Below are 12,375 nucleotides of genomic sequence, written 5' to 3'. Positions count from 1 at the left end.
CCCTCAAGAATAAACAATATGACATTTATCAGTAACGATTTCCAACATGCAAACTTTTATGGTTTAGAAGTTGGTATTTTTCCCTACCTCTTTGTGCTTCATCCCTCTGGTGGGCCTTGACTATTAATAGAAGATAACTACATACATATGGATGGTACTTCTCCCACAACTGAAAAGTTTTCTTAAATAAATACCTTTTTTTAAAGTTCTCTTGTCATTAGAAACATCCAGTGCACTGTATTGCTGGTTCAGGAAGAACATCCAATATGGTTTCCTTGTCACTAGTTAGATATGATCCAGCTTACTCTCTCCAACATCCTGGCAGCCCATTCAATCCCGCAGACTTTTGTTCCTGCATCTTCTCAGCCTCAGTAATCTCATGATCTCCTCCTTGACTCCACTTTAGTTATCATCCCCACACCCTGGACCTTCTCTGCAGCGGGGGGTGCTTTAGTTCTGAAATCACACCTTCAGTTATCCTTTTTCCTGTCTATTCATGTAGCTGTTCTTGAATGTAGCTACTCACATTCTTCTTATCCTGTGATTCTGTAGAAAACCCAAGCACAATGATGCTCTCCCCTTAGTCTTGCTTTTTCCCCATTAGTTCAACCTCTCTGCTCAATATCTTTAAGCATCTAGCCCTGTTTTTTTTGTGTGTGTATTTTGTTTTCCACATCACCTTCTTAGAAAAATCTGCAGTACCAAATACAGTAAACACTGCCTTTCCTTGCCTGCGCCAAAGCTCAGAGAGAGAGAGAGAGAGAGAGAGAGAGAGAGAGAGAGAGAGAGCACGCGAGCTGGAGAACAACCACACATCCTCCCACTGGGAGCTCCACAAACTCACCTCCAGCATCCCCAGCAAGGGCTCCTGTGCTGCCTGGCAATACTGCCCAGCTTTGCTGACCTCCTCTCTCATTACCCTCAGCATCAATTTCAAACCCTCTCCACTCTACTTAGAACTGCCATTCCATAATGTGTCTCCCAATTTTGCCCTTTGCCTCACTTTTTATATCTTTGATAAGTGAGTCATTAGCAAAAATTTTAAAAATTTATTTACAGATCAGCATCCCTACTTGATGTACTGATCTGTCCTTCTTCCTCCTGTTGGGATGGACAGGTCCACTGTTTAAAGCTGTTCCTTCAGTGTCTGCTCTGGCCTACCCCAGGCTACCTTCTCAGGGATTGTGAACCTGCTCATTTGACCCCCTCCCTTCTCTTCAGTATTTAATCTTAATTCCCTCTTGCCTTGTTATCATCAGCACTTAACCATACTCAAGCACATCCCAGCTTATTTTAAAACCTCCATCTTCCCTCTTCTCCACATGCATCCTGGGATTATCCTGCTTTTCCTTCCATTCACAGTTGGAATTCAAGAGAGATGGACCAGTCTTGGGCTTCGCAGATGCCCACAAGTTTGTTTTTGTTCAGCACAACTTAACTGAAACTTCTCATACCGACGTTTCTAAATATCTCCTTATTTACCACACCTTCCATGTACACTCAATATTTCATTAGCATCTGGCACTCTCTGTCCATTTTCCAACCTTAGAGTCTGTGACACACACTCATCAATTTTCTGACACCTGTCTAACAACTGCTTCTCCATTTCTTTCTTTGTTTTAAGGGTTGGTAGTTCTTATGAATCTTTCCTGACCTGTCTTTTCTCTATAGTCATGGTCACTAATAATCTCCTCCATACCTATGACTTCGATTAACATCTTTATGTTAATCATGCATAAATGTCTATCTCCAGTCCACATTTTTCTCTTGAATTTTAGGCCCAAGTATTCATCTATTGAATTATATGCATGTGGATGTCACAGACTTCTCAAGCTCAGTAAGTCTAAGATGGAATTTGTCACACATTTTTCTTCCCCTGTGGTTCTATTTACACACACACACACACATCTGTATATCAGTATCCTTAATCACCCTAATGGTTAAGCTAAAATCCTGACCTTTGTTTTGCTCATAGCAGTAAAGGCAGACTACAGCTCGTGAATGGTCCTCCTGCCACAATACAAGTGGATTCTGGATAAAACAAGAATTTTGACGCATTATGAGGATTTTCAAGAAGTAGAGAAAAATCTCTGAAGGGGCCTTTCTTTTGTCTCTACCACCAAAACAAAATAAAGCAAAACCTGTGTGCTATAAAGACAGCAGGAGCAATATACATTAGGTAAAATAAAAGTGCAGGGTTTGCGCTGAAGGTAAAAATGCCAAAAACTAATTATGCTCCAAGGAGATCAGCTTGGTACCAGCAGTAGATGGGGGAGATTAATCCAAACCTTTCCTCCCCATAGTAATGCAGGAACAGATGGTACCCCCTGAAGCCCTCAGGTTTCCATCATCAAAACCTCTTTAGTGGAAAACATCACCTACCCACATCCTAGAAATTCCCATGGAATAAGATCAAACAAATGCACTGCTGATTAAAGGACACAAAAGGAAACACAAAGAGAAAAAGAGTAGTCTGACAAAGACCCGGCAAAAACAGAGAACAACATAACTAGACTAGGGAAAAACTTTTCGATCCCAGATTGGGATCATCCAGTGTGAAACATATAAAAATTATACATGAAATATTTAGATAAATAAATAGGAAAATTTAACAATAAACTAGTAAACAGGCTATAAAAATGACATGGCAGATTGAATAAAGATTGACACTAAAAAATGAAAAATACCATTGTTGAAATTACTACCTCAATGGATAGGTTAAAGAGCAGATTGAACGAGAGGAAGAGAGAATTAATAAACTGGCAAACAGATATGAAATCCCCTGGGATTCAGCACAGAGAAATAAGAAAATAGATGATATAAAAGAGAGGTTATGCAAGGAAGTGATGAGCAGGTCCAGCCTACCTCCAAAGAGCCCAGAAGGTAAAGATGAAGAGAATGGAGAGAGTCTGACTGAATTTATCACATACTCAGAATTTTTATCATAATCTTCTCTGCTGTAAATATCTTTGTCATATGCATTTTTGCTGAAAATACTCTTGCCACATAACTAATTGGCTGTAACGCAATTTTGCTGTAAAAGATAAAATATCTGGCTGGTTGTTTGGTTGGATATACACAGTACAGAAATCATGACAGATGATGATGATTTGCCCAAGTTGGTTTCTTCTTCTGAAACACAAGACGTGGCAGGAAAGAGGCCAAGGACCTTGAAGGCACAGAGGTGAATCTGCGTTTCCCATAAAACTTTGTAATGTCTGTCGAAGGCATGTGACAAAATGCCAAGAACAAACAGCAGTGCAGGGGCTTTTATGACACAATAGAAAGCTCAGTTACAAACATGCATCCTAGCATTTGGAATTGATACCTCTCTTCAAGAACGAGGAAATTTTGCTGAAAATAACATTGGGATGTTGAACAAGCAGACAAATTAGTAGCAAAAAACATGTGTAATACTATGCACAAAAGACTTGGAAGGCAAGTGCTTAGGTTCAACCCACAGAATAAAGTTGCTTACTTGCAAAGTATTGTCGTGGGTCTCCACACACATTAAATGTATTCAGATACTTTGTATTTCTCAATAAAATCTTTTTAATTTTGTTATTCACTTTCATGTTTCATTATATCCTTTCTAATGTCCCTCTTTTATTTTTCCTTATTGTATCTTTAGTGGCAAAATTATGACCTCATGGCCATTTACTTGGCAAAAATGTTTGTGGCCAAAATGTTTATGGTAAAGAAGCTTATGGTGAAAATACCTAGAACCCATTTATCCAACTTGATAACCAATCAATTAGAAAACACACATCCTTCTCAAGCACATGTAGATCTTTGTTACAAATGACTCATTGACTATTCCATTAAAAGCTCCAACTAATTTTAAAGAATCAGTGTCATATAAAATGTGCTGTCTGGCAATTCAATTAGGTACGAAGTCAATACTGAAAAGATGAAATTTAAAATTGCCATAATTTGGAAATGCAGTATAATTCATAGTTCAATGTAACTTCAGTAAAAATGAGGGCCTTCCCTGGTGGCTCAGTGGTAAAGAATCTACCTGCTAAGCAGGAGATGTGGGTTCAATCCCTGGGTTGGGAAGATCCCCTGGAGAAGGAGATGGCCTTCCTGCCTTGGAAATCCCATGGACAGAGGAGCCTGGCGAGTTATAGTCCGTGGGGTCACAAAGAGTTGAATACAACTGAGCAACAGTTTCAGAAAAATATTGACAAGATTGACTGATTTTAAAATTTATATGAAGAACAGAAGTTCAAAAGTTGTCAAAACACCTGAGAAGATGAAAAAGTAAAGTTTGTTCTATAGCTAGTGATATTTCTTATAAAACTACAGTAATTAAGACAGGGTAATATACAATGTATTCATTCTTCCAAAAAGTCATTTGGATCATATCATCCCCTTAATTAAAACCCTCCAGATAGCTTTGTCCTGTCTTTAACATGAGGCTCAAACTGCTTCAGCGTTACTGGGCCCTGTTCACCTCACCAGTGTTACCTCTCACCACTCTTATCTTCAGTTACCCCTCAGAAGTCATTAAATATCACCTCCTCAAACAAACGCTCCCTTATCCTACTGAACAAGACCATGCACGTCTCTCCTGGGGTCATTCTCTAAGTGTGGTTCTTTGTTAAGTGTGTGTTTCCCCTGCTACACACATTTCTCACACTTACATTAGCAGTACTTAGAACAGTAAATAGTACGTTCTTATATTAGGATCTGCACTTATTGAATAAATTCATCTCACAAGATCAGAAGGAAAATTTAACCCTAGTTTTAAGCACAGAAAATAGACTGGAGTTGGTGACCCTGTTCACTTACCTGTAACAGAAGTCTAGGATTGCTCACAACAGAGCTAGTAATGTTGACAATTTAATTATGGAATAAAAAGGAAACACTGGATATTATAGAATGTGCTAGAGTCTGAGCTTCTTGGGAAGAGGGAATAATTTAAAAAAAAAATTAGTGCTTAGCACAGACCATAGGACATGGTGAATTCCCCACACATATATTTAGGAGGGCTTAGAATGTGGTGGATTCTTCTCAATAGCTTGTTTCATGCTGGGCCCACACTGAAGCAAGAAAATTATGATGTCTTAATTATACTTTTGATATCCAATTTCAACATTTTTAATTGAGGTAACTGTGATTACCTGAAAGAAATATCAACCTTAAAACACAACAATGACTCTCATTAATAGATTTTCTTTTTCAAGTATCATTGTTAAATAAGCAAAATGAAATACTGTTGATAAATCAGTATACATTATTGTAATTCACCACCCCCTCAACCAAGTGTCAAAAAGTTGATTAAAGGTACATTGGCAGTAAGTTCAAGAATATCCTGAAAAATGCATTTCTCAAGATATTTATGAGACATCATAAATAAAAACTTAATTAAAAAAGGCTTTAGTAACCAGGATTCCCTAATAGTTTTAAAAACAGCTCTTTGACATGATATCACTGAATGAGAAAACTTGTAGAACTGTTAATGGTTTTTGTTAGAAATATATACCCTAAAACTTAACAAAGGGAGAAGGAACAAATACTACTTTTTTCTGTGAACTTTATGGGATATTTTTATGTGACCCTGAACTCACAGTGCAAATATAATTCACTAAAAAACTTTTAAACACATTAGAATCCCTTCTGCAATTTTATTTACTTGCTTAAATCACTTCTTTGCATCACTGTATCCATGATATTTGCCTGAGACTTACTGTGTCCATGTTAGACCACATCTACCTTCTTCTATTATGCTGATTTACTGCAATCAATCTTTTCCTCCATACCACTGATTTCATTATTTGAGTGAAAAAGATGAAAAAAAGAAGATCTCAAAAAAGCAGCAAATATTTAAGAGAGCTGCCCTTTGATCAAAGAGATTGAAATCCTGGTTCTACGATTTCTGAGTCACATATCTAACTCTGGTTTCTTTCTTTCCATCCCTACGTCAACATCACCCTTCATCCTTTCCTCTTCCCCTCTTGGTACCACGGAGGCAATAACAGCTCTAATCTCATAGGATGGGTATGAGAATAAATTGAGATAATACATGTAGAGTTAAACCCAACATCTGGTACATATAAGGGCTCAATGACTGCTGGCTCTTTTTATTAAATTAGACCCCGTTTCATTAAGTTGCAGCAATGATATACGTCAGCTTGGTCTTAGCAATCTCATCGTAATAAAGCACACCTGTACCTCTTCAGGGCATCCACTGTCCACCCAGTCCTGCCGATGGCGATCAAATCCACTGGAACATCTTCAGAGACAGCCATGTTGTAGATCAGAAAAGAAAGTATGGGGTACAGCGTGGAGGTAGAAATTAAAAGAGAAACACTGGTAAGTAGTTAATTTTCAAATGTGCACAACAAAAACTTTCTTCTATAGAACTCTTAGCTGGAGCAGTGGATGAGCATTTACAGAGTTCTGTGTAACCACCCATGCACACCTTAGGTAATGATGCCGTTATGTTTGCACGTGACAACAGATCACTCTACTGAGGTTCACACACAATACAGAGATCCCCATACAAAGGCGAGACAGTAGCCATTCTATGGAGCTGGTTTTTCTTTTCCTCATACATATATATTTTTTCACCATTACTACAAACAGATACAAATTTTTTTGCAGGCATTTTTCAGGATTTCAGATCTTGTTGTTTGTTTTACTTACATTTTAAAACTTAAGATCCACAGTCACAAAAACTCTTTCCCTATGGTATAGTAAAATGTTAGTAAGTCAGGTTTGGGATGTTCAAACCTACACATTCCAAAGAGAGAACTGGCCCTTGTCCGGGGAGATCACATCTAAGGCTTTGGAATATCCTGCCTGATAAAAGTGTCTTTGTATATCTTGGGTCTCGGGCTATGCTAGATAGTTCACACCAACAACATGATTTACAGTGCATGTCTGTGTTTATTTGCTTGGAGCCCTGGGCCACGCTGTATCAGTTTGACCCTTGGGGGGCTGGAAAATAGAGATAAAGTTGGTCATGGAAAATTTCATATCTATATGATGGCCCTCAGTAAAAACTCTGGACACAAAGACTTGGATGAGTTTCCTTGAGTGGCAATACTTGGTGTGTGTTTTCACAAACAGTTGCTGGAAGAATTAAGTGTTGACTCCACTGAGGGAGAAAGACTGGAAGCTGTGCCTTGTCACTCTTGGATTCCCTATGTTCCTTCCCTTTGCTGATTTCAATCTGTGTCCTTTTGTTGTAATAAACAGCAACCTGGAGCACAACTTTTTCTCCTTTCTGTCCGTTCTTTTAGTGAATCAGTGAAGCTGAGTGTGTTCCTGTGGATTCCTGCCTACATAATTCCATGATTAAGTCACGTCTAAGAAGTCAGATTCACAAGGAACTCTACTTCGTGCTCTGTGGTGACCTAAATGGGAAGGAAATCCAAAGAAGAGAGGATATATGTATATGCATAGCTGATTCACTTTGCTGTACAGCAGAAACTAACAGAACATTGTAAAGAAACTGTACTCCAATAAAAGTTAAGTAAAATAATAAAAATAAAAGGTCAAATTAAGCAAGCACTGGGTTGATGGGATTTTGCTCACTCCCACTTTCTTTCTTCTTCTTTTTTAAAAGTTTTTGACTGGGCTGTGTGGATGTGGGATCTTAGCTCTCCAACCAGGGATTGAACTCACAACCCTTGCCTTGGAAGCATGGAGTCTTAACCACTGGACCACCAGGGAAGTCCTCCACTCTCTTTCTTGGTTGAAATAATTTCTGCTCTCCCTACAGAAAATCCAACTACAGTTCATTCACTTTTCAAGACTCAGAAATTACTACCCAGAGCCCATTCAGATAAAGCTTCATCATTGGTGTGCTCACATGTTACCTTACTATTTAACATTTCTCATTTATATAAAATTTCATGGCCTTATGTCTTATTTGGGCTTCCCTTGTGGCTCAGCTGGTAAAGAATCTGCCTGTAATGTGGGAGACCTGGGTTCAATCCCTGGTTGGGAGATCCCCTGGAGAAGGGAAAGGCTACCCACTCCAGTATATTGGCCTGGAGAATTCCATGGACTATACAGTCCACAGGGACGCAGAGAGTCAGATACCACTTATTTACCAAACTTGATTGTGAATACTTTAAAGTTAGGACCAGTGTTATATTTGAGCATTCCTAGTATATCTGAAACATGATTTTTTTCCCATATATTTACCTATGAAAAGTTGTGTCTGCTGTTACCCTGTTTGTTTATTCTATATGCTGAGCACATCATAAAAAATGCCAGGCTAGATGAGTTATAAGCTGGAATCAAGATAGGTGGGAGAAACACCTACAAACTCAGATAATGCAGATGACACCAATCTAATGGCAGAAAGCAAAGAGGAACTAAAGAGCCTCTTGATGAGGGTGAAAGAGGAGAGTGAAAGAGCTGGCTTAAAACTAAATATTAAAAATCTAGGATCATAGCATGTGACCCATTATTTCATGGCAAAAAGAAGGGGAAAAGGTGGAAGTAGTGAAAGATTTCCTTTTCTTGGGCTCTAAAATCACTGTGGATGGTGACTGCAGCCATGAAATCAGAAGATGACTGCTTCTTGGCAGGAAAGCTATGACAAACCTAGACAGTGTATTGAAAAGCAGAGATATTACTCTGCCAACAAAGGTCCATATAGTTAAGGCTATGGTCTTTCCAGGGGTCACATACTGTTGTGAGAGCTGAACCACAAAGAAGGCAGAGCACCAAAGAATTGATGCCTTCGAACTGTGGTGCGAGAGAAGACTCCTGAAAGTGTTCAGTCAATCTTGAGAGTCAAACAGTCTTGAGATCAAACAGTCAATCTTAAAGAAAATCAACCCTGAATACTCGTTGGAAGGAACGATGCTGAAGCTCCAGTGTTTTGGTTATCTGATGAGAACAGCTGACTCATTGGAAGAGTCTCTGATGCTAGGAAAGATTGAGGGCAGACGGAGAAGAGGTTGTCAGAGGATGAGATGGCTGGATGGCATTACCGATGCAATGGATGTGAACTTTGATGCAATGGACATGAACTTCGGGAGATAGTGAGGGACAGGGAGGTCTGGCATGCTGCAGTCCATGGGGTTGCAGAGTCAGATACAACTGGGTGACTGAACAAGTATATCTGACACATGATTTATTTTTCAAATATTTATGAGTCTATGAAAAGCAAAGATTTACATTGATCCTGAATTTTAATATATAAACATATAAGCTTAATACATTATAAATATAAATCCATATTAATAATCTAAATAGATATTTATGCATTTTTCAAAATAAATGGAGGCTTTTTGTCTTCTATTCTTACAGGCTGTTCAATTTTAGTCTCATGTTTTCTTACACTGTTACTTCACAACTTCTTTTTTCACTTGTTTTGCAATAAGTCCACATGATTTTTTCCTAAGAATCCTTGCCAGAGATCATGTACCATAGCATGAATGAGCACAATTTAATTCAAGTGGAATGTGAAAACAGCTCGACTGTCAACAGCAAAGATCATATCTATCATTCTGCTTGGACATGATCCATTAGAGCTCAGCTATTTTATACCTACCATCTGTGCTGAACAAGCTCAAGTGTGAAATAAACATCAATGTGTGATCTAGCATCCTGAGTTCAGAATCTCCAGTTGGTCAAGGCCATCTCTGGTTACCCAAAGAGATTCTGATGTTTAGAGTCCAATTCCAGATGAATCAGATGGTTGTTGCCTCTTCTTTTCCTCCCCTTTCAAGTTTGTTTAAATATTGAAAAGTATACTGATATTCTCTTTTGCAAGATGGGAATCTATCAAATTTCTACAGAGAATATATTTTGGGAATCATCTGACAAGTAATTAAACGTGACAGATAATTTTAAAATGCAGTTTGTCTTTACTTACTCCATTCTAGATGTACTCAAAGCCAGTGGGAAATAGTAACTTTTACATTATATTGTAAAAAGACAGTACCAAATCTTAAATTTATGAGTCAATTTTACCTTAAGTAATTGGTCCCTTAAAATATTACATTAATCCCAGGGAAAAGTATAGAAACACTGCAATTTGCCTGAGTTATTAAATACTCTCTCAATTATTGTGTGTGAAATTAAGTTCTACTGAAAATATGTAATTCAATTAAGTAATTCATTCATTTACTTATTCACAATTGATTACCTATTAGTTGATCCACAGCTTACTAACTGCCAGGGTGGGAAGGATTGACAACGGACAAACACAAATAAAATTTGGTTTGAAAAATTCATACATTTTTGTACCTTATGATGCCTTTACAAATTAACAAAACAGGACTTTGCCTTTTCATAATTTAATTTTAAAACCTAGTCATTTAAACAGAATCAAAACCCAATTATAAACAAGAAGATGTATCTGTGTGTGTGCTATACCAATCATTAAGAAAAGCTATCTTTCTATTATTTCAAAATTCGAAATAATGAGCCTGATTCTGGGAAAGATTGAAGGCAGGAGGAGAAGGGGTGACGATGATGAGATGGTTGGATGGCATCATCCATTCAATGGACATGAGTTTGAGGAAACCCCGGGAGATGGTGAAGGACAGGGAAGCCTGGTGTGCTGCAGTCCATGGGGTCTGACATGACTGAGCGAACAACAACAAATAAGTAAAAAAATCACTTCTGAAAACACCATCCTCCCTCCACTGAGCTGCTGTGTTGTTTCTCTAAAGCATCACAACATTAACCACATTGTGCTCTAGCAGGTTGTTTTCCAGAGTTCTCAGAGAGGCTCTCCTGACCTGGAATCACCTGGTGTTCCTGCTGAAATGCAGATTCCTGGATCTGAGTAAGATTCTCCTACAACTTAGGTCCAGCAATTTCATTGGAAACAGGCGTTCCTGGTGACTCTCACCACATTGAAGTGGGAAACCCACTGACTTCCCATATGATGTCTACACAATAGGCCTCTTTCTGCTCCACCAGCCCATCTCCTGTGCTTATTACCCCTCTCTGATTGTGTTTCTCTCTTTTTTGAGTCTCTGCCTTTGAACATGCCATTACGTTTGTCTGGAGTACCTTCCTTATCTCTAATTAGTAAACCAAATATAATGCAAGACTTATCTCCTCCCAGAAGCACCTCCTTTTCCTCTTACCCAGAAGAGATAGCACCCTGTTTTCAATGTCCCTCAACACCAGTGCTAAGATTTATTATTCCACTACAATTGGTTGTTTTCAAGCTTCTCATATGCATAAGACTTTGCAGGGGAACATAATTCAGATGAAAAGTTTAGGGTCAAACTGCTTGAGTTAGAAGTCTGGTTTGGCCACCAAATAGGTATGTGGTCTTAGGCAAGCTATTTTTCTTATTTAAACTGGTTTCCTCATCTGTAAAATGATGGAGGGGGATTAGGTAAGAACTAAAAGTAGAGTGTTTGGTACACAGTCAACATTTAGTAAATGTCAGCTGTTTTTAACACCTAAGTAATGTCTTTGTAGTATGTACGTAACAAGGTTAAGAACTCTTGAAAATGAGTGTGTGAGATTTTCACTATAAAGATAGAAGTTAGAAAATGTATAGAAATTAATGGTGTGTACCATGGTAATATGAAATGTGTTTTATACTTAAAAGTTCTTTATTACCTCATTTGGAAATTAATATTACAGAATCTTATGAGAGAAAAATCTGAATTGCTCTCATATATAGAGCACATATTTACTCAATATTTATAAATAGAAATTATATGGTTTTGTAAATATTCCTTAAAAAATGATTTCAACAGTCTCAGTTCCTAACTACAAAAGATTTCCAATGGTTTTATTTTCAAGCTATTACCTTCTTCTCACTATTACCTAATACCAAAGCAGATTGTTGGAGAGTGACACTTCAAGTTAAATGTACTATTTTCCACTCAGCTTCAATGGGATGTTGATTTCAAAGCCCCCAGGAACTGTGTTAAGTGAACCCCATTTAATAAGGCAGCCAAGAAAGGAAACAATATTCTCCTAGTTTGCAGCATCTATTCAATCGTGAGATTAAAGAGTAAATCTCATCACATCTCTAACTGATCTCAGTTTGTGGAAAGGGCTTCACAAATACAACTTATTTTGCAAAGGTAGTATGTTCAGATAAAGAACACAGAGTAAATGTTAAAATACATACATAAGGATTAAAAATGAAGTCCATATCTTTCTACACAATTGAACATGTGTCATTTCACCAGGAAGATGAAACCAGTACAAAAGAAAATTCTGGAGAAAACCTTCACAGATCCCTGAGACCCAGTTAGGAATTAGTTTGGAGATTAGGAGTCAGATTAAGAGTTTAGGGGGAAAAAAAAACAAAAAAACAGGGCACTAAATATTTTAGGCTTTGCAGACTACACACTTTCTGTCCTAATTATTAATACTTACCTCTGTGACAACTGAAAAAGCAAGAGAGTTTCAGAAAAGCATCTATAT

General features: G+C 37.9%; 1 protein-coding gene across 1 annotated transcript in view; it reads right to left on the bottom strand.

Moving 5' to 3' along the window:
- Window positions 1-12,375, bottom strand: part of PLXDC2 (plexin domain containing 2) — a 431,731-nt gene that overhangs the window by 49,725 nt on the left and 369,631 nt on the right. The window contains exon 9 of the mRNA XM_068987428.1: window positions 6,178-6,238. Within this exon, the coding sequence (XP_068843529.1) occupies window positions 6,178-6,238 (61 nt within the window). The remainder of the gene's footprint in view (window positions 1-6,177; window positions 6,239-12,375) is intronic.

The sequence above is a fragment of the Capricornis sumatraensis genome, chromosome 15 (genome assembly GCF_032405125.1).
Source record: "Capricornis sumatraensis isolate serow.1 chromosome 15, serow.2, whole genome shotgun sequence".
NCBI lineage: Eukaryota > Metazoa > Chordata > Mammalia > Artiodactyla > Bovidae > Capricornis > Capricornis sumatraensis.
This window is presented reverse-complemented; position numbering and strand designations above follow the sequence as displayed.